Here is a 25,011-nt window from a genome sequence, read left to right as displayed (position 1 = left end):
ACAAGTAACATGTTTTATAAGTATCTAACGAAACGATTAAGAAAAATACATACTTAGCCCCGAAAGCAAACACAATTTCGATATCCGATTACAAATACATTCAATTCATTTTAACGCTAATGAAATTTTTTAATTGCTCCCCTCTAAGAAATGAACAACGTAACTTATCACCTTCCTCCCCTATAACGTAGCTCAAAAAAATAAAGAAAAAAGTAAACAGAAAAATTTCATTCCATTGCTGTTACCTCTCCGTACTGATAGTCGCGTTAAATTTCAGTACGTTCAAGTACATTGCCGTGTATAGAGAGCTCACCGCGGAGAATTTCTTTCGCGCAATTGTTGCATAATCCGAAGGACTGTGGCCAACCAGCGTGAAAAGAACGTCGCCGGACAACCGAAAATAATTCGTGGAGACACTTTTGCGCGTTGGTACGAGATCAAGAATGAACGTATGCAGAGAAGGAAGGATCGTCTAACACGAAGCTGAACGTTTGGCTGGCTGGTAGGATACACTTTGTCCAGGTACGGCGGGAGTGAGAGATTTCAGAGAGCCAGAGGTTCCAGTTCGTAAAGTCTCGTGGAGAAGTCGGGGAGTGGCTACAGGAACGCCCTCGCTGCCTTCTTCCCTCCCTTACCTTCGAACCCCACCATCCTCAGCAGCCCTTCGTATTCGCTCGGTTTCCCCTTCTCTGCATTTAATTACTTTACGTCGCGACGACCAGAGAGTGCGCCTAGCCCACCGCGATCCACTCTACGTCGTGTTTCGTATCGACGCTTGACGAAGGTTCGCTCGTTAAAACCTTTTTAAAATGTCGGCGTATCCGCGAACCTGGTTCTTTATTTCTCTTCCTCCTTTTTTTCTGTTTTCTTCTTTTTTTTTTTTTTTTTTTTTTTTTTTTTTTTTGTTTCGTTCGAGTCTCGTTTTTGTTCTCCATTTTTTGGGAGAAAGAAAAGCGAGAAATTTGATCGATGGATGCTTCGAAAGCATTTCCCTATATGACGATTTGATTTTGCATAGGTTGCACAAATGGCTCGTGAAGTATTTAGTATATACGTTTTATGTCTATACTGAATGTTTTATATAAAGAAACATGTTTTGAGGTTTCAGTGGTATTGTTGCGAGACACGACTTTCGTGATTAGGATAGCTTTGGTCAAATTTGCAACGGATCGGGAAATGTATGTAAAAGTTACAGGATATTTACTAAGTTACAGGATGCTAACGTAACGTTTATTTAGTAAACAATTAATACACAGCGTGAATAGCGCTTTTAAATGTATAACGAATGTTAAAAGTGGTCCCGCTGAATAACGAGTAGATACATAATGTGCACTTGAATTTTTAAATATCTTCGTGGTCTTTGCGGAATATATTCTTGCGATAAATACAGTAATTTCTGTAGATATTTTCAGAATCATTACAAATTCGATTAATTATAGTCATGATCGTCGTGTCTCATTACACGTATACGTAATAGAAAGAAGTAACAAAGTTTCTGTAAGTGTTTGAATACTTTGAGCCACCGTATGTGCATGGAGATGTGAAAAAGAAAATTGATTCGTTGCCTTTCATTCTTACGCTGTATAGGTATTATTCGACGCGAGATTTGATTTTAATCCACGTTAAAAATTATTTTTCACCGTGGGAAGAGAATGTAAATGTGTAACATTACGTTAAACAGCAGTCGAATATACCGAGAAACAAGATTACACAGAAAATATTTTTCTACCATACGTTGGGTTCTACCATACTCATATATATATATATATATATATATATATATATACATATATATATATATATATATATATATATATATATATATATGGGTGTGTGTTTTCACTGTTTTTTAAAAATAAAAGTATGTCTTAAATTAAACGATATAATTACCATCGTGACTCTTTTATATTTTTATTATTCCCGAAACAATATGCAGAGCTGTAGCATGATAAATTATTTTGTCATTTAGGAGAAAAATAACGAGAGTTAAAGAGCGACCGTTACAATTTACCGCAATTTACGGTTTGCTTATTTGTTGCACGACACAGAGCCGTTGGTGTAGTAAATTAATTCGATTCCGCAATAATAAGTTCGTTTTACAAAGCACCGACCAGACTAACAAGAGCAGCGGAGCTCATTACGCGGCTATCTCGTCGTCGATCGATCGACTCGACGTACGGCATTGTGTGATTAATGAGTCGCTCGACAAAAGAAAGCACAAATTCCTTGGGCGTCGCTATTCTTTAAGATTTACTAAGAGAAAAATAGAGAATAACGAACGGGGCTCCAATCGAGATACAGACCTTTCGAGAGAGAAAAAAAAGTATCTTTATCGCTTAACATTTAACCTGACATAGCTATGTCCAAATAATTTTAACGTATAAAGTAAACGACATTGGGATTTTAATGTCGCCATATGATTCAGAAGAAATATTTTAACGTAGAATAGTTGAGAATGAGAAGAACTTGTTACGTCCAGCCAAAGATATAATTGTTGAGACAAACAGTATTTTGATATCAGTAATATTTTAATTGTATGAAAGACAATATCTTTATATCATGCAGATGGTGAAAAGATACGTATTTAGTCCCAAAGCGAAATTGAAGGGTAATTTCGATAACACAGAGTAAGGTAGAGTTACTTGAGTCATCTAAGATTCATCATCTTAAAATTCAATCTTGAATTTTGCATGCAATGACCAAAGCCGTTGTGTATTATGGAGCTTCATTAATCTTTGATATAAAAGCGAAGGAATGAGGAAATGCCGCGTAACTTCAGATTCAGCAAGAGAAAATAACAAAAACGAGAAAACGGTTCGAATAACCCTTTGGCAGGTTTATTTGGCTCGGCGAGGAGATATTATACGTATAAGAACTAAGAAAGTAAATAACAAAATAACTTCCAGAAATAATATAATACACACGCGACTGAATCATAATAGTCACAATCGCGGATGTTAGCATTAATTGAACCGACTTCTTTTTCCTTAACGACTAGAAGTTATATTCTTGTAAGAAATTATGGCCATCTAGCTATCAAGCATGTTTGTCACGCTACTAATAAAGAATTAAATACCTAGTCTGTTTTCAAATATAGATCGTTTAAGAATCGTTCACAACCGAATTTGCCAAATTACAAGGCAAATTACCTAGCTTATCTCGAATAAGATTAATTTACCTTGCTACGATTAATTAACAACGTACTGAATTTTAAAGCAGCCAGCCTCTGAAAAAAATGGGAAATACGACTTATCGCGTTCTTCCTGTAGTCTTCATTTCCAAACATGGCCCTTCTCATCCCTATTACTGAGAACCTGCCTTGCTCTTTGAAATAAGAAAAAGGAAAAAAAGCAGGGAAAAAATGGAAAAAATGACACGCAACGGTTGCCTTTGGAACGAAAGCCGGCCGTTATCTGATTAATGAACAAATAATTCATTAAACTGCGGATGATATATCTACGGTAAAAGTTCAGTGCACTGGGAAGCTTGGGTGAATAATCAAGCGCCATAATACCTTGACCGCTGGGAAATTGCAAAACGATATTGTTGTAGCTCGATATAGAGTTGCATTCGAAGGGACTTCTTACGATTACATGTAAATTTATTCGCAACACGTAATCCCTAACACTATTACAAATCGTTTCCTGGCGGTTACATAGACGTGGGTTCGCGCGAATCGCGATCTTCACGCACGAGGACCAAGTGCTTTCGTGAAAAGGGAATCAAGAGGTGGGGTAAAGAGGAGGATAAAAAGGTGCTGTATGATGCCGTCGACATACAAGGCGCTTGTACCAATTTGACGAAGCATGATGGATTACACGACGGATCTTATAAAAAGTTTATATCCGAGGAATAAATTATCATAGCATTGTCTCGCCACGAAGACTTTGGGTGCGCCGCGAAGTGTTCTCCTTCGATCGACACGATGTATTTTTCTTTCTTACGTTATCGATAATGTTCCGCCGTGATTAAAAATTCGCTCGGACTTATGTCGTGAAGCGTATTCTAATTTCGTGGCTTTGGACATGATTTCTGAAATATTAATTTACTTGATGTTACGTTATTTACGGTCGAAAAATTTCGTTGAATAAATTCAATTACGAATAGGATACTTTTAGAAGAGACAGAGAATTAAATTATCTTCCTATTTGATACGATTACTTGTCTTTGTCCTATATTTAATTTAGAAAAGAATTGCTTTTATTTAACATTTTGATCGAAACGTTTTATATTATAGAAATTATATTATATTATAGAAACTATATTATAATATAATTATATTACTAAATTATATTACTAAATATATTATATTATTATTATATTATAGAAACGTTTTGTATTATAGCGAACAAATTTATAGAATGATCCTGTTTAATAGAAAAAGAAAGTAAGTAATAAGCAAGAATTCGATTTATAGTATTCGTTACAATATTATGTTATATAGCAAGCGAAAAAATTCGTTTAAGCTCTACTTCTTTAAGTATAAGTATGTTCATAAAAATATGAATTTACATAAACATCCGCAATTATCATGCATTTGGTATTATCTTTAATGAACGTATAGCTGCCTATAGTAATTTAAAGTCCCTTCTAATTTGATTTGCACCATCTATCATGAATAGTTATTTGAAATACAATTAACATTTATTTAGCATATAGACTGTGCGAAATTAAATAAATCTGTTTAAAATAACAACTTTGTAGGACAAGCAGCAAACAATTGGAACGAAGAATAATTCTACTTAATGTCATACATCGCATATATATAGTGTATTAAAATAGACATATGTAGTACATACATTTTTATTTTGTCATTTGTATTGACTTTCAACTGCCGCATTGAAATTTTGTAATAGGCGTTGAACGTGACCGACCCCGCCTTCTTCAATATACTTACAGACTTATCTCTGCCTTTAATAATTCATCGAATAGAGGAAGCAATCGAAGATAGGTTGAGGTTGAATATCGAACGAAAGCGATCTAATAAGGTATAAAAATTAGAAAATGTCATTTTATCAATCTACACACGCAGACATTCTCTCTCTCTTTTTTTTATTATTCGTGTCATGTTAGTAGGATTTCAACAAATAGTTATTAACAGGTATTTGTATTGTAATATTCATTTCATTATTTTACCTCAACGTAAAAGTTTAATCGTATTTATCTACTTTTCTAATTGCTTTGCCATGGTGTACAAAGCAGAATTGCATAAATATCTTTTAACCTATATTGATAATGAAATCTTTTTTTTAATCTGGAGGTCAGAAAAAAAGATATTAATATTTATGTCTGCAAGATAATATAATTTATTTTTCTTTTTCTTTTTTTTGAAATGATGACTCGTTTTCTCCTTCACTTACAAAGAAGCAGTAAGTTTCGTGTCGGCATTGATTAAGCTGTAAGAAGTGACACTGACCATTGATTCGCTTCGCTAGCCACGGTTCGTGAGATCGCTATTAGAATTTTATCACTATGCAGTGAGATCAGCGAATGAATCTTGCTTTCTCGATGCTTTTACAAAACGTACTGCTACCTGTTGTATGTATAGCTACTGTATACACATAGATATATATATAATGAGTTTTTATATAAACATACATTATATGGTTATATAGTTACAAGCTTTTTTATATAAATAAAATTAAGAAAGAACAGATATCTACGCATAATATATCTAAAATAATAATAGTACATAATTTGAAAATATACAATTATTCGGTACTATGAAAATATAATGTGATATATGACTAAGTATGAAGATAACAACTGATAATTTCATGATTCATTAATATAGTAACTGCTTCACCGATAATGTACGTAACATACAGATATTTAAAATGCTTCTAACAATAAGTGTCTGCAAGTATAATTAAATTATTTTCAATATTCCATTAGTACTAAAAATCTTTGTTTTATTCATCATAGTTGATAAAAGCTTAATACGTTTTATCTTGTTCGCAACATACCTGATTTCTAACATTTATTCGAACGATCGACAAATACAGCGAAAGATATAGGTATTAATAAATATCTTAAGTTCCATAGCAAGGACGTTTGATAACGTTACGATGTTTCCTTCGTGTTGATATTCGATAACAGAAAAACAAATCTTATTAGCGTAACAACTCGCTGTAAATATATCGTCATCCATGGTATAATTATAAATTGTATAGGAATTAAAGGATAAGCGGATGGTCAATTGGTGGGAACGTGAAATCGGATGGGGATAGTAGAATCGCGAATGGTGGGGAAACAGCATGGAAAACGCATGCGTGAGTACGTAAAATGGAACATCTGCCACGTGCGCGGGCGGTACACAGTGCGTATTCGTGCGTGGACGACAGAAATCTCAAGGGGGAAGAGATCGTGAAAGCATGGCCGCATCCGCCATGCGTGTGCGCGCATTTAACTATACACGCGTACCTATATACTCTTTTCTTCTATTTCAATAGAAATAAATATTTTACTTGTATAAAAAAATTATATAAATATTTTAAGATTCATTAAAAAATGAATAATTGGCGCGTCAATAAATTTGTTCAACGCTCTGCAAACTTGCACGAAGCATGCTGCTATGGGTAATACGTATAACGTATCTTATAAAAGCCTACATAATACTTAGCTATCGCGTCATCTTTAATTCTGAACGATGAACGTGTTTATCTTGATACAATGGTTATATTCATTTCTGTATTGTACATTTATATAGCATAGGCGCTCGGTTTTTTATATTATCCATACATAGTTTTTCGTCGCAATAAAATTAGCAAGAAGCATTGAGAACGATCGAATGCAATTTATTCCCAGTGTTGTATTAATTTCCGCTTCGATTCGTCACGAGCGCTCACAAAGAGAGAAAAAAATAATATCCGACTGGCTCGATGCGTAGCAACAACCGTGACTAATTTCATCGAAAGTGGATACGGAATTGAGAACGGACCCTTCGTGAACCACCTATTCCGCAAGCATATAAAATACAAAAATTATTAAGTTTCCTTCCATAATAAAAAGACAATATTTACTTATATCGTTATTAACGAGATTAGATAGAGTTATATGAATCTTGGTGAGACTCGGACATTTTTAAGTTCCACCTTGAACTTCACGCGTAATAATCAAACTTGCGTAGGTATATTACGCGATTTGACGTTTACCTGTTAGGTTATTCATCGTATATCGATATAATAAGAAAAGCTTGATGCATATTAATATAGTGACGAAGAAATTGAAAAGTGTTATATACTTTGGGTTCAGCAAGAAAAGAATTAACAACGAGAAAATGAAAAGGGGAGATTTCTTACATCAGATGTTCAAGGATTTCGTACTTCGAATATAAATTCGATATAATAATAGTATAAATATCAATATAATAATATAAATTCGAATATAATGTAACTCGACTATATTATTAGCCAGATATTTCACGAATTCAAAATTTTTCGCAATAAAGATCGGCATACTGTATTTAATTTCTCTTGCGAAATTTGAAAGAAAATGGTGGAATCCTTGGAAGCGATCCAAGTCGCTGGTAAATCCCAAGAGGGAATCAATATTTGGAGTCGTACGTGTTCCGCCATGTTAGTTCGGCTATTTCAGTGAGAAACCCCCATGGAGGACGGTGTTTGGGGGGCAGCTGGATGGCGAGGTATGTATGGGGTTATAGGGATACTCGGAGCCATGACTTGCTGTATCCACCCCTATAACACGAGCACGCATCATTACTCATATCGTGGCTCGTTGCACGCCACGGATTCAGAACGAATTCGGGAGGGCACTTCCAGGAAGCTTAGGGATGAAAATATACAACAATAGATGTGACGTATTGAAAAAAAGCTGTATCTTCCTGCGTAAATATATCTTTCTACGCGAGTTGCATTTGAATTTGTATTTGAATTTGAAGCGCAGAGTTATGTCGACGAACGCGTATCGATGGAAAATAACAAGATCGTAAATTAAATCGTTACTTGGCGACATTAATCACTGTAGTCGTGTTTACGATTCTGATGCATTTTATTAAAAGTATTTTGAATATCGGCTTGCAAGAATCATTCGTCAATTAATACGCTTACATTTCTTTATACGCAGATATCGTATTTATACTTACTATTTATTACGTTATATCGTATCATAGATAAGTTCATTTTTCGTTGAATTTTTGTATTTTAACGCCACATTATGACGACACATATTATAAAGAATAGAAATTTTATTATTGAAAAAGGGAATAATTATGTACTGTAACAGTGGCGATAGTTGAAACGACAAACGTACTAAATAAATCCTTTTAAGTAAACAATTTTAATTAGATCGAAATTAATAATTGTTACTAATTGTTGGTAAAGTTTTAATCGAAATTAGAGTTTATTTTATTGGGGTTTGCTGAATTTACGTTAGGTTTTAGTTGAAATTATGATTTAGGTAGATACAAAGATTTCTATTTAACGTAATAGAGATATCTGTCGTTGTCCAACCGAGGCAAAAGAATTACATTAAGCCGGAAGCCACTATATTTAGCTGTATTTAACTCGCGTTAGCTTTCCCACCTTAGATTAAATATGGCGACTCCATCCGGAGCCAACGACAGTTAAACAGGCTATAATTCTATCTCCTTCAGTGAGATCTCTTCTTTTTGACAAAAGACTGTCTCTTTCGTCGACTGTACGCCAGAAATATTTCAATCGATGGATTAAAACATTAATATAAAAGTTGTGCTAAAGCATCCGAGACAGAATACGACGACAGTTGCCGGTAGCGTTGAAAAGTTAGGTCGGTGGTGTCTTCTCCGCCCCTTTTTTTTACCTTTTCAAAGATCTCGTGTCGCTACAATAGAGCTTTTCTATGAACTGTAAAAGTTTTTACCTGGTCCGCATTGCTTCTACGATTTCCTTAGATATGTTTTTGCAAATCATCCCTGTTCCATAAGCAGCGAGCGTATCCAAAGATTCGTTAAGATTTTCATTGTTGGGCCTTACTTTTAGTCAGATATGAAAGTCGTTATTAATTGTTTTGTCAAATTGTACGTATTTCTCTTTTTTTTTCTTTTTTCTTTTTAGTTCTGCGTCAATTCATTTTTCCTAGACATTACCTAAATTATAAAAATTTATTTAAGATATCCATTGAAAATCAAACGATTTTTGAATTTTGTAATTTAATAAGATAAAACGTTTGGAAAATTTAATATAAAAAAGATAAAATTATTGCAGATTTTAAAGGTGATTGGTTTGGTTTTCCAATTTTCTCGCATCGGATATATCGTAAATTATCATCGAACGTGCGGTAGATAAGTATATTTGAATTTGCTATAAAAGATTAGTTTTATAACAGATAATACGCAATTTCCGTCGGATAATCGCAACAATTAGTAATTTTACAAAATCAGTAAATGCATCTGTTTCTCAGAATTGATTACAAAATGGATTATCCAATATAGGAAATGTCATTTATACTTTACGTTCGCGATCCAAGGAACAAAAATACAAATTGTAGAATAGAGAAAAATGCAAATCCAAACATTAAATAAGACGTAGCCAAGGCATAAGGTAAGCTTTTGGCCGAGAATTCTGTTGATTTAGGATAGATATGTATCAGGCTAGGTTGGTTAAGGTCGACCTGTCACTTCAAGTACCATTAGCCCTTTCTAGACAGTCTCTCTTCAGTCAACCTTCAACCTGTCATTATTGCATCAAGCCATTTTTCCAACTGACTCTCATGAGAAATTCCTTTTAAAAGTGAAACGAAGATCTTGTGATCTAAAGAAAATTATTCTAACATTTCTAAAAACTTAGATCTCGCGTCAATTTTGTTCGTTGCTTCGCAAACGTTCTTCAAGATCTTCAATCAAATCTAAAAAGCATAAAAATGAATCGTGATTGAAAATAATTGTAGTTAATTGAAGCATATAGTGAGGACCGCTTGCTCGTACTGAGAAAAATATATTTGTGACACTTGAAGTAGCATAAATGTGGCCTCCAAACGCAATTTTCTTGTTCTTGATTTTCATCTTGTTTCGAGCCATAGAACTTGCCTGATTTCGTTCATACCACGAATTTAGGACCACCGTGTATAAGTAGCGCACGAAGCTAGCGATCGACTAATTCAAAATATGTTTTGTCATGGAATAGGTCACTGTGCCACTGCATCTCGAGAGAGAATTCGTGCATCATGACAACTTGCAACACGTCGAAGGTTCAACAAAATCTTGTTTTCGGGAACGAGACGTCTCTTTTAGGGCATCGTTGTAAGGAAAAGTGGTAACGGATACAAGTCAATTTCATTTAAACATCTTTTCAAACAGAGATTTCCAGTCACCATGATCTTTTCCTTTTCTCGAAAGCTTAGTTTTACGCTTGTGGTGGTAAAACTCGTACGCTAACAAATAAATCGCTTCGATATGTTTCTGTTCCATGGAAATAAGGGACGAAGACGCGTCACTGAGCTTCTTAAACTCTGAATTTCCAAGATGTCAAGATCAAGATCAAGATCCTCGCAACCTGCATCTTGCAATATCACCGCGCCAAATTTCATACATTATCCAGACAAGATCATACCTCGTTTACAAAGAAGGATCTCGTGATACGTCAACCGTGTATACTTTGTAAATTATATATAATTAATCGGATAATTTATTGCGTGTTGAGCGAATTGAAATAAAATCTGCTATTCGAGCGTTATGGCATCACGTTCCAGTTTCCGTGCGAAGAAGTTTGCTATTACGTTATTTTGGAACGAGCAAAACGGATAGGGAAAGGAGGGAGGAACGGATACGGAAGCAAATACGATCAGAGAAGAAGTTTTCGAATGTCGAAACGAGAAAAATGCACCGCCTAAGCATGACTGGGCTACCGTTGCTCTCGTGAACGCGTGGCCAACGAAAAGTGCAAGCTAAACATGAAGAGCGAACGTCATAGTATGAGGTGGCAACAATGCTCATTGACGGCAGAACTTGACATCCAGAATGACTGGTGTGTACGAGGGTGTTAACTAGGTCTCTGACCCCGTTTACAGAATCCTTTGCTATTGCCTGGCTATACATTACGGCTCAATGTTGGTTAAATACAGGATTCCATTGCTATTAAAACATTAGGCTCGCGTGGTCATAAAAATACGATATACAATGGCTACAAAGATTATTGGTACAGTCTTATTTTCCAATGAAATACTTCTTTTTACCAGGCTCTATAGTGACAGATAAAGAAAAGGTAGAAATCGATACACTATGAATTTTAGTAATTTGCTTTATCTTCTTACCTTCAGTTATTAGCGACTACTTGCCAGTTAATTCCTTTGAAACACAGTTTGGCATATGGTTTAGATAAGATTTCTGAGATGTATATCGTTGACGAACGAAATTTAGCAATCTTCGTATCAAAAGATTTTTACCATATCGGTAACAGTCGTCTATTTTGTGGTGTACGGTGAATAAAGGAGTATTTATACGACACTGCATTTAAACACTATTGTATTTATGTATTAGTTAATGCGATCCAATTATAATAGATCTCGTATCATTTAATGATATTTACCTTCATATGGTTACAAAAACTTCAAATACTTCTGCGTAATATTTACACTGAACACCGTAAAAGAAGTAATTTATGGAGAACGTCGAAGAGCTATGTACACAGGTGCAACTTAAATAATCAAGTAGATGCAATTAATTGATACAACATCACGTGAGATGTGGTTTTTATGTATCAGTGATATAGGAAAGCCTGTCAGTGAATCGGATATGGTAAACATTATTTTATGCGTATTATGTAAGTTGTGGAAAAAAAGGGAGCAAGTATAAAAAACATTAGCGTCTGGTTACATAAATACACAGTGTAAAAAGTGATAGGACGTTACGAGTTTACACGTAATAGGAAAATTTAGATTACCTAGTAGTTTAATTTCGATTTGAAGAAATCAAAGTTCTCTCGAAACTTTGCAACGTACAACGTTTTAATATCTTGTGCAACAGCCCATACTTAATCATAACATATTAATATTATGCAAATGGTTTCTGTAAGTTGATAACCTTTTTCGTCATATCACTGCCACATACGCAGATACATACATCCATAAATAATGTCCCAGATTGCAGGAACTTCTCAGCTCTTTTTTAGTACACGAATCCAAAAATAGTGCGTGTTACATATTTACATTTACATTTAATAATAATTTACATTTTTACCTCATTATTAAACGTATAAAATACGTTATTTACTATACGTATAAGTCATTAAATTGTAGAAGAGGAAGTTACTATCTCTAACTCATTCAAAATGTTTGTACGATCTGATGAGGCATTATACGTACAAATACTTTACACGAACAAATGTTACGTTACGTTATCGATAAATATAAATAGAATATTAGAGAAGACGGTACTTAGTAGTATCCCGTTTTCCTTCTTTTTTTAATTTAGAACATTTTAGAATAGATTTAAAAAAGGAAACGAATAATTTCAGGCAATTCTATGTAAAATAAAAATATCTATACTGTTCAAAAAAGGAGTGTATTATATTTTTCTCACTTTCTAATTTCCGAAATACTGTTGATGATTTACAGAAATTGGATCTATATCGTGTCGCTGCGTACTCATTTCACAAAGAAACGAAAGAAAAAGTTAAAAACCAGGATCGTATCTATCAGTACGTATTGCGGAGACGGGCCGCGATGTTGGAAAAGCACAAGTTCATGCAGCCACTATTATTTATCGTATACAGAGGATGTCCTAGACTTGGTTCCTCCGTGAACGTTCCAGAAGATCGAGCACGCATTGTTACGTTATACTTTTGTCGGTGATCGCATTTCGCTTATACAGAATAGTTCGCCATGGGCTACAATGATTTGCACTTATTGATTAATAAATCAATGCTCCGAAATTCTAGTTACCACTCGTATGTAGTCAATCTTTCTCTTTGACTTTTCCAAACCAAAGTACGATACTTCACCATAGATTATACGCTTAATTAAGAATATCTTTTTAATATTTCGTACAATTGACACGCTTAAAAAATACCCATAGAAAATAGATTAAGAAAGACGAGATCATCGTTTCAGTATATTCGTATAGAAACAAGGTAAATGCACTTAAATTGTAAAACTATAAGGCAGCGTAAGATATCGAGAAAATAACAAATAAATAACAGCTATCATAACAATTACATGGTAATTACTTTTTCTTAAACAACAGATAACCATATCAACTCTTGAGCATGAATTATAAATTCATCGTTGCGGGCAAAACGTTTTTATATTTAGTAACGATCGAAGGAAGGATTTGTTCCAAAAATTTCATTTCAGGATACTACTTTTACGTAATATGTAATATATGCGGCATTGGTAGTGAGGCCGTGTCGATGGTAATTAGGAAATTAATCTGATACGTCCCGCGCGCGCGAGACAGAGTTCGAATAAGAGTGACGACACAGGAATAAAGGGTATCGATAGAACAGGCATTTGACAGGATTTAGATACCATCTTAACAGCAGTGGTTTACAGCCTTTATCATCTGTCGAGTCCAACCTACTGGTTGGCACTGGGAATCGCTAGTCACCGTCAGACACCAGTAAAATATATTTATATCAATGCATAAGAATCTGGTTTTAAGTCCGACTGCGCTATTTACATTTATGCAAAAGATGATGATATTTAATAAATGAGAAATTTGGAATCTGTACTATGTATAATTTTAATAAAATGATATGACTTCAGGATATAAAAAGATAAATTTCTCCGATCACTGTAAAAATATATAATAAGGAGATTATATCTTACTTAGATTTATGTATATAAGGCGAATATAAAAAATGTTTATACACATTTGTTAAATTTTCCATCTGTTTGTCATTCTGCACATAGAAAAATTATTTATATATAATTTAAAAAATCCTTCGTCACAAAATTCTCGTGTTTGTAGGAGCTTTAATGCTACTAAAATCGTAATTAAAATGCAAAAGTGCAGGAAAATAGATAATATCAAAATTACGCAGACACTGTGCAGATGCTTGATAAACAGTAATAACTACAATTTTCTACTTTGACAATTACACAGCTTGGTTTGTATGCGAGCACGAGTGTACTCGCGCCTGGTCTGGTCAACGATGTCTTGATGTACTTGAATCTAAGAATAAGTGCTCTACGGACTACAAATATCATCTCCTTTCACTATATGTTCATAAATATTTGTTTAATATACACATAAATAGACTGGGGATTTTATACATATGAGGAAAGATTGTTGAGAGAAAAATACAAAAATATGCAAAATGTATATAACATACAAAACTGTAGTAACTAAATACCGACAAACGTGTACTATCTCTTTTCACTGCATAATTCTAAATATTTAATCAATATATTCACTATATGATATGTAACATGATAGAATAAAAGACAGAAGTTTGACAAATATTTATCCAAAATACTCGTATCAGAAACATGAATCGTTAAACCAATCTCAGAGTTCCATATGACATAGAAAAAAAATTTGGCAAGAATTTTTACACGGGAAATTACCATTTAACGTAATCAACAATACTACGACTACTATTTAATTATGATATACATAAACAAAAGTTCACACATATATATTTATCAGAGACGGATGATGAATCGTTCAATTGATCTCAAATTTCCACAAAACATGGAAACAAATTTTTACAAAAAATTGTGTAAGGGAAAAATACCATGAAACGCGATAAACAATACTATAACGACTATAGCATTGCAATATACACGAGCAGAAGTTGAAACATACATATTTCTGTAAAATAGCCGTATCAGAGACGGAAGATGAATGGTTAAACCGATCACAGAGTTCCATAAGACATGGAAAAAAGATTTTGCAAGAAACATACCATTCGACGTAATAAACAATACTACGACGACTATATAATTATGATATACATAAACAAAAGTTCACACATACATATTCATCAGAGATGAAAGATGAATCGTTAAACCGATCTCAGAGTTCCATAAAGTATGGAAAAAATTTTTTCCAAGAATTTTTGTAAGGGAAAAATACCATTAAACGCGATAAGCAATACTATAACGACTATAGCACTGCAATATACACGAGCAGAAGTTGAAACATACATATGTCTGCAAAATAGTCGTATCAGAGACGAAGGATGAATTGTTAAACCAATCTTAGAGTTCTATACGACATGGAAAAAATTTTCCAAGAACTTTTGTAATGGAAAAATACCATTAAACGCGATAAACAATACTATAACGACTATAGCACTGCAATATACACGAGTAGAAGTTGAAATATACATATTTCTGCAAAATAGCCGTATCAGAGTCGGAAGATGAATCATTAAATCGATCTTCGAGTTTCGTCAGACGTCGATACAGATTTTTGCAAGGGTAAAAGTCGAAGGACAATGACTCGGGGCTATGTCCTAGTAGGATGCACCCCTGGTTAAAGCTCGTATACGCGGCACCGTCGACCGATCAAGACTCGGTATACGCTCCCTGATCACAGTGGGGAGTCGGAGAATGGCATTATGGGTAGAGACCTTCCCTCCCTTCTCTCCAGACCTCCAGCGCGCATTGTCTGGCAGCCATATTGGAATAACAGCCAACCCCGTCGTGATTGGTCCGTTTTTTAACGGAGAACCCGTCGCTTGGCACAATACTTGTTCCTGGCCATGGTTAGGCAATGCCTCGCTACGCGATAGACTATCAGTCGACTCCATGCTGTGCCTGCATCAAAATCATCTGCCAGTGCCGGCTGTTATGATTCTCCTCGAGGTCGTATCGACGAGGTATCATGCAGGAATCACGATGATCGCGTCACCATGAAAGGAAATTCCCTCGGAAAGTCGAATTTTTCGAGTTTCTCTGGATTTCCATCGTTAATGCGCGTTCGCTATATCGATGAGGCCTGCCAGGTCGTAGCTAACTTTACTGGGACGTACTACTGCGAATAATCGTTCCTCTCATTTCGAGGTCCCAGAAATTTCAGTAGAATAAGCACAGATAAGAAACGATTCTACGGGAAAGTGTATACGAGCGATGTGAAGTGCTACAGGTTTTGTCCGAACAGTGATTGGGTCGTTGCTGCTTCTACTTTAGGGTCCTATGAGTTGTTTGCATCGAGTGACGTGAACAGTGTACAAGTTCTATCTCTGAGGTACGATTTCATTAATTTTGCGGCTACGGACACGAATGTGACTTTGCAAAACTGTGATGCACTGTGATCGTTTCGTGTTAGTCGCATTGTGGATTACCTGTTTTATGGATTATACTCCTTGAGGTATGTCGATATAGGGAAAGAATTATATTATTAACGTACCTTCGATAATGTCAAATTGCTGTTCGTTGTATGTACACTCGTTTACTCGTAGTAATTGTTTATAGTAATTATGATGTAATTTCTTAATAAATGCCTCGAGCAAGATTCATTGTATTATATTGTTTATAGGATTTCATTCAATAATAATGACGCTTTTAACATTGTTTTTGTATCTTTGTTTAAGTCATTGATCTTTCATTGTACGTTTCAAGCTCGTGAAATAAAAGTAATTTGTTTCTTTAGACAATTTTCAAGTAGTTTCTCGATACTTCGTGGTTGCGACGGCTGCAGCCGCGTGGGTATAACAAATAATAAGTAACAGGGATTCGATAGGCAATAAATAATCTGAACTTCTGGAATTACAACGAAATTGAAATTTTATCCTATTCTTGGATCATAAGGACTTAAAGGATCATTTTGAAAGTTAGAATTTTCAATACTGTCTAATATTTGAAGTGGACATTCGTTTGTTGAAAATTACCCGGCGATAGTGCGAAAATAATATAAAAATTTGATGGATATATACAATTTAGATTCCAAATAGAGAACACGATACTATCTTGAAAAATATCGCTGAAATATTCGGGCGCGTTGGAAGCCAATCAAAAGTTTGCGCAATGAATGATCGTATCAATTCGAAATCAAATTAAAATCTGAACGCATTGCCAATTTCATATTGCAATCGTATGCTTTGTGTAACTTTCTGTGCAACTCTCGTGTCACTGTCAGACTCTTATACTTTCATATATCTAGTAACATATACGTACACATTACCTCAGTTTTATTTCGCTCAAACGTAGGAAATTTGTCAACGATAAAACAACGAAAGTAGTAAAGTTAAAGGAACAGAAATATTTTTCTATATCCTGTACGAAGTAATAGCAAATATTTCTTTCGAATCAAAAATTAATGTTACGTTACAACAAAAATCCTACCCAAGAAGAATGTGAAAGACAAGGAACTCTAACCATTCCTAACGTTGAGACTCCGATTCTACATTCGGTATGGTTGTTCGGTCGATACGTTCCGGTAAACGTTGCTCGATAAGCATCGATGACACCGGTCAACGACAACAATTAATGATCTAGCAAGAATCAATGGACGTGATTATAAGTTAGGCTATTTATAGTGGCACCAGGTGACGCACAGGGCACGTTGCATGCCTATTCGCGCGTCTACTAAGCAAACGGGAAAATGAGACGTCAAATGGAATTGGAAGCGTGTCGGTATCGGTCATTGGCACCCTTTTGTCAAGGCCTGCAAATAAGATTTGTCCCTGATATATTTATCATCCACAAGGGTAAGGATAATCGTGCTAGCGCATTCGTATCGTAGAATTCTTTTCGCCTTTCTGGCATTGAAACATTCGTGCACGAGTCTCTAGGAAGTGGATGCGGCATTAGAGGCACGAACACTGGCGGCGTGGTACCTTTTCGACGCTTCGGCCCAAAGGGCCATTGGTCGAAAAATTTTGTCGAGTAATGCAGGAATTATTATCCGAAAAAGGGGCGATGGTGCAGGGGTGCTATGGAAGAAAAAGAAAATGGTCGTTAGGCGCGCGCGAAATGTGAGAAATGATCTGTCGACGTTCCCGTGGCCGTGGAAAAAGCCGACCGCGAGTTCAAAGAAGCCGTAGAATCGAAGAAGACTGAGAACCGCGCCATTAGACGCACCGTGATCCAGCGAATTCGCTCTTGCGTTGGATTTAAACAGGAAAAGATTCGTTCCCCAGAGACATCTCGTTCTTTCGCTCTTCTTTTGCCTTCTAGTCGGGTTTCTACCCGGGTTTCCATAAAAATATGTATAGACTGCGACCCGCAAAAGTATTCGTACATTTACCATGGACAGATTCTATATGTGTACATTCTGTGTGTTATATAAAACATTTTCGAATTTTATTAGCTGCGTAGCAGGACACGATTATCATGCGACGATATGTTTACGCTGGTAAAATTTGAAAATTTGAATCGGAAAAAGTACGTATACATTAGGTTGTCCGAAAAGTTTCTTTCGTTTCATAATTTGATAATAAATGAACAGCAATTTCTGCTTTATATTATTTTATTGAATTAGGTATTATCAATTTCGTTCCATTTCTATCATTATGTTCGTGAATAATTCAATAAACTAAAATAAAAGAAAAAATAATGTACGTCTATTATTTCCTTATAAAACGAAAGTAACATTTTGGACAAACTAATGGAAGAATATATATTTATCGCGAACGTGTATATAGTAAAGTCTTAGCGTAGAGCTTATGGAATTTGATTATCAAAAAGTTAGTTCTACATAAATTGCATCAATGAATAAGGTTAGTTCCTTTTATGGTTTTTATTTGTCTCATAACTGTACTACATATAAGCTTGATGACTAGGAAAGTAGACCATAACAAAATGTAACTGGAAGTCCGTTCCAGCACAGAGGGGAAGGATACTGAAAAAAACAAATGATAAAATAATATTACATTTGTTAAGAATATATTAAATCTCTTTGAATGGATGCTTCATGCAGCTATTCACAAAGGTATTTTTGACATTCGCCATAGAACATTTTTATGGCTATAATATATAGCTTATGCAATACTTTTTTAAATTTGTGATAGCACTATAATAAAACACAGTTGTCGTGATTACATTCTGATAAGGTTTCAAAGGAATCCAGGTACATAATAATTATAAGATATTTATTGCAAACGTAAATTGAACAAAAAATTAGTATATACAGCAGTTATCTTAAAAATATAATAAGTGTCCTTTAAATATTCGAGGCCTGTAAATGCAATGAATAAATTGTGTATCTAAATACTTTTGCGACCTCAATGAATGTATATACTATTTCTACTAAATATATTGTAGCTTTTAGGTACATTTTCAGATTTCATTCAAGATCATGATAATCATAGAGTCTCGTTATACAAGCGAATGTTTCGTGTAACACGCATAATATATTGTATGTACAAAAGGATTCAACAAGTATGAAATATTTTCATACGTTACCGTATAGCATTTTAAAATATTTTCCAATGAAACATTTTGTTTACTTCTGAAATGTCGACAGTTTCATAGCTCATCAATCTCGTTTACAACTTTCTTAATAGAAAAGAAACGAAACAACTTCTACGTTTTATTATCTATTTAGATATTTCATTCGAAGCTTGACATTGCACTTTACTTTTACAAATGATCATGAAATAAAAACTAAATAACTTGTAAACAAATAAATTACATTTCAATTCAATTTCTCCTAAATAATGAAATCATTATCGTTATTATTATTATTATTATTATCATCATCTTCATTCGTTAATGCCTCTAAGACGTTCAGTTTTCATAAATAAAACTCAAGAATTATCTTCCTCCGAACACATACGTGGTTATCTTATGCTTTCTTCAAATTTGAAAAAAAAAATGGAGCACAGTCTGTTGAGGAGAATGCTCGGAGTTCCCAAATTATAGGTGGCCATTATTGTGCGGTCTGGCACGCATTTGGGCCAGACAATGGCCGCCACTACTCGTTAATGTAATAGCCATCCCAAGCTGGGATCTTCCTTCTTCGCAGATACCGTACTCATGACCAGCAGAAGAACGAAAAGCCTCTTCTTCTTCTTTTGCCGACCCGCCTGTCGTTCGGCTCTGACCTGTCCGTATTCGAGCAGCCTTCGAAGAATTATTATTTTATGAGATTATTATCTCTAATAACATCAGCTCGCAAGGAAAAAAGGAAAAGACCTCTCTCTACTGTCGAAAATTTCTCACTCCGTCTCTTAACTTCTTTTTTCCTGTGCACGCCAAAACGAGACTAATTAGCGGAAAGAGCGAAGCTTTGCGCCATTGGTAAAGTTGCGATCGATTTGTCGTATACCCTACCAATAATCTGTATGCCAAGTTATTATCTCGATACAGGTGTCACGTATTGTTGAAATTTAGTCCTCTTATCCGTTTTAGATAAATTACGAAACAACAGCGAACAGTCACTTTGAAGATTCGCTCTTTGCTTTTAATTAACGTAGCCATGTCTTTGTTACGTGATATGTGGAACATAAAAATTACCGCGGATTACCTCGTTTTACTTTGCGAGTAATTGTTCGTCGGAAATTCCTTCTGCAGGTAGATTGTCTTTGACTGTTCAGATTATTATTCAATCCGTTGACGGTCGTGTATATAGCAATTAATTTATTACCGTACGGTATCACACATCTAAATTCATCGCATAGTTCCTTTCATCGTCGTACTCTTTCATTCTCGTATTCTCATAGTTAAACAACGGGCACGAGCGTCGAGGAATTAAGTATCTAATGGTTTGTCAGGATTATCTCATTTTGTCGCAACTATTCTAATACTTATGAATACGGCTGTATGTATGACGCTTTGAAGAGACTACATGCGATATCCCATACGCATCATCATATTAGAAGCTAAAAAATATTGACAACGTCGAACCCTAATTTCGATCGCTTACTACACAAATACTACGTGTGTTCGCTTTCAGCGTTTTTCGAGAGAAACAACTTTAAAAATTCGATGCTACTTTATAAATAAATAAATACTTTTTACATTGTATTTATTTTCGTCGGTGCTATCATAAAATTTGGTTGCAAATCGTGCATTGATCCTTTTCAACCACGTAAATCGACGAAGATGGATCATGGTTCTTAAAAATATCTCTATCAGATACAATAAACAAAAATATTATTTTTCACAAATTTACGAAATAAATATAAATGTAATTTTTACGCGTCGTGTAAAGGACAAGGCGAAGGACTCTATCAGTTGTATATGAAAACTCAAATTTGACGAAAAGTGGACGTACAATATTTGCGTAGTGAAGCATCGATTCGAAGAACAGGCTCTTCAGAAATTTGTACGCATTGTAGATGGTGCGTTGCGCGTTTTGAAGAGCGACGGTAAGGTAAATGTAGACTGAGATCGCGTTCGGAGCGTGCGTAAGGGATGAAGTAGGGTAGAAACGGGGACGCGCGATTGGCCGTGGGGCGGGAACATTTGGGGGTTGTTCAAACCAGCAGGTGGATCTTCAACAACACCCCTTTGTCCCTCAATTAGTTACGTTTTTTTCCTTTCCTGTCCCTCCTCCGAAATTTTACCTGTCCGTCGGCTACAGTCAGTTTTCGAGTGCTACGCCTTCAGACGAATCGAGTTTTAGTCGAGTCACAGTGAATCCGGTTTGCTCAAATCCTCCTAGAACCATTTTTATGTATAATCTTTTTTTTTAAACATGTTCCAACGCCCAATCGCCAAATGAATATAACGCATCGTAGATTTTTTTTCGTGGAAATATTACGTTTCTAGAATTTGTACAGGTTTGAATCTATGCGTCGATTCGTACATGTAACACCGATTTACCGATATTCATTTGTACATGTAATAACGATGTATCGATGATCGTGTAAAGTATTGATTTTGATGAAATATTTTCAATAATATTAAGGTGTAATGATAATAAGACGTATGAACTCTGAAGCATTTTTTACGTCAGATAATCATGGTGTTTTCACGAGTGATTTATTTAGTGAATTTTATATGAAGATTGTGAAGGATACTATGTGAAAGGAATTTTATTATGTGATATGATAGTGCAACGAATTAAACATTTGAACTAAACGTACGTGACGTGACAAACATCTTTTGCTGCGTTTAAAATCTGTGACAAATCTTTCAATCGTCTTATTATGTTAAAAAAAGATAGTGATACAAGTTTTAAATATTGAACCATGGATTGGAATTCAGCATACAAAGTAATATATTTTTATATACTCTATTCGTATACGACAGATTGAAAATTATAGTGGTGTAAGGCAAGGTTTTGAAAATTCAGTTTCGATTCTTAGAATCGTCGTTTCTATAGTTTCGCAATTAATTAAGCTATCCATTTATAACTTTGTTTTCCGTCGGTACATTTTACGGCTTGAAAAAATATACTGAACCTTTGACAACGATACGCCGTTTCGCGAAAGATAGCAGCAAACCGATTTACACTACTACGATTCTTAAACCTGCATATAATCGTAACGCGCGTCCCACCCTCAAAAATATTTCTTTCGCATTTCGAGGTCTGCTATTAGCTGGTAAAAAGAAGGATAGCAAGCGATGAATTATAGTTGTCAATAAATAACGTGCGGAATGTAATAGTGGAGAATTAAAGTACGCAATCTATCCGGTACTATACAATCTTAACTGCAATTAAATACTTTTAAATGATCCTTAAGAGTCGTACTTGGGCACGCGATTCTGTTTACGCTTACTTATGTTTCGTCAACCGATAATTTGATCGCGTGCGTTCTTTCTGTGAGTCAGGCGGCACAAAAGTCGCTATTAGATGAGACTGATGCGACAGATTGAAATATGAGTAATAACGCTTCTTCACGATTAAACAATTTTTCTCCTCTTGAACGATGACCTTGATTCTCTGGCAAATGTTCGATCTACTTGAACTCAACGTGTCTTGTGTTACAGGTGAATATATCCTCAATTCCGGCGGTCAAGGAGAGAACGGAAACAACGCGGTCGAAGAAGACGATCAACTCCTTAGAGACGCGTCGTTAGATTTAGACAATCACCCGTTGGCCGGGCTAGCCGACGATTCTTTGGGATTAACCAACACTTTAGAACTCGAGAATGATTTCCCTTCGGACTTACTGGAAGGTAGCCTCTTAGGAAGCGCAAACGTCGAAGGCCTTCTCAACAACGATACTTTGGGTCTTCCCGACGGATTCAACCTCGAGGAGGCGCTACAACTTGTTGGTCTCGATGAGGCGCAATCAGAGGTTCGTTCGATCTTTATTCGCAGATATTTCAGTGAGTTTTATCTCGTATTCAATTTTTGAAATTGTTTTTCTTTAATAATAATAATAATAGCTTTCGCTTCTCGCGACATATATCTCGGTGGGCACAGAGAGTTTTCTTATTTTCTACTCCTACGTTCTAATCGTTAGACTGCGGATTTTTATGCATTTGTAAGAAATTTGAAAATACAAAATTCTACGTAACGTGAATTACGAATGCATGTAATATGAAAAAATATGTAAACTGACTGAAATGTAGTATCTCTTACAACATGAAACAATTTTTCAATGAAGTTCTATCTTTTTAATTATGTCTTCAAAAGTATGAATTTGCATGAATATTGGCAATGTACTAATTATTCTTAAATCTACGCGTTAAGTCTACGTAGAAGGATTTTATTTTTAGCATTGCGTGTATAAAGTAATATATTGATTTCACTTGTTCTTCTATGGTTGCTAGCAATATTTCAGGCTATTTCGTGTTTCTCTTTAAAAACGAATATAACAAAAATCGATATTTGATAGATGTTAATATATTTTACAATGTCTTATAAACGGGAGTCACTTCTTTCCATCCTGTTTATTGAAATCATTTCACAATTATCATTAGAAAGGTTCGGTACTCATTTAACTCTAATTTAGAGTATATTTATTTATGCTATACGATTATAGTACACATATTCTAAGTTTTTGACTATGAACATTTTAAAATAGACTTTTCAAATCGTTACAGTAAATTGTATTTATATTAATTTACTTTATAAAGATACAGTGTAACAGTTTATCATTTATTTCATCACCGTCGTAGAATTGTCAAGTCGATGTTAAAATATTTTTTAGTTCTTTATTTTTGTATCTAATTAACTGAATTTATTATAGCATTATAAAATAGCGACGTAGCGATAATCTTCCCCAAGATAGAAACGTATGGCTCTTTCTAAGGTTTTATATCTATTATAAATTTTTAATCTTCGATTTTCTATCGTCTATTTATTATCTATCTACAAAAATATAAGACTGAGATCCATTACTGTAATCTTCTGAAATAATAAATTACAAATATAAGGTATTGGTATACAGAAAATAGAATTAACATTAACATTATGGTCAAAATTCCAGTTATACCTGTACGAATTTTCCAGCCGTTTCTTTTCAAACTATACCCGACTTACTATAAAAGCATAGTAAATGAAATTATGTATTAACGTGCTTCGCAATTTTCCAATTATCATTGCAATTACAAGGTCAACTCCGATACAAGTGGAATAAATAAATAAACGATTAAATAGATTTACCTACTTAAAATGAATCGAATATTTAAAATACATATTTAAAATACGTTTAGTTTAAACTTCAGGTATACCGATAAGATATTTCATCTATTTTTGAACGATGGAAAAATCGAATAATCCTAATGAAAATACAATAAATCCAACCAAGGTTTAATCTTTTTTTCACAATATAAAATATCCCAAAATCGTGCAGTTTGGTTAACCATTCGATCGACTTGTCGTTAACGAAAAGCTGACATTGGCATTATAATACGAAGATTGCTTATATAGGAAACGAAGCCGGAAGTGAAGAAGAAGGAAAAAGATAGCATCGAAGAATCCACGAGTGCAAAGGACGAGTCGGCTATTACCAGCTCGAGCAGCGTCGAGGTCGCGAAGTCATCCAGGTGCGAGGATCCTGAGACCGGCGACATGATTCACACACCGCAGTTTCATCATCCCCATCATCCACACCATCGTTCCTTGCAAGTACGTACGACCTTGATTTTATTTTCTTCAATTTATCGTTATCTCCTGTTGGACATCAGTGTGCCGAGTTGTGTAATTCTAGAAAAACTAGCATTTTCATTAACTTCTTTTTTCACCCGATGCAGCATCGAGCAAGACGATTGTTAATGAAACGTGTCTCC

The 25,011-nt window shown here is 34.8% G+C and overlaps 1 protein-coding gene across 6 annotated transcripts in view; it reads left to right on the top strand.

The window, feature by feature from the left end:
* LOC100645181 (segmentation protein cap'n'collar) overlaps positions 1-25,011 on the top strand; it is a 111,342-nt gene that overhangs the window by 44,728 nt on the left and 41,603 nt on the right. For all 6 annotated transcript variants that reach the window (XM_012311294.3, XM_003393311.4, XM_012311297.3 and 3 more), the window contains exons 4-5: positions 22,762-23,072; positions 24,653-24,850. In XM_012311294.3, the coding sequence (XP_012166684.1) occupies positions 22,762-23,072; positions 24,653-24,850 (509 nt within the window). The remainder of the gene's footprint in view (positions 1-22,761; positions 23,073-24,652; positions 24,851-25,011) is intronic.

This window comes from Bombus terrestris, chromosome 1 (assembly GCF_910591885.1).
Source record: "Bombus terrestris chromosome 1, iyBomTerr1.2, whole genome shotgun sequence".
Taxonomy (NCBI): domain Eukaryota; kingdom Metazoa; phylum Arthropoda; class Insecta; order Hymenoptera; family Apidae; genus Bombus; species Bombus terrestris.
This window is presented reverse-complemented; position numbering and strand designations above follow the sequence as displayed.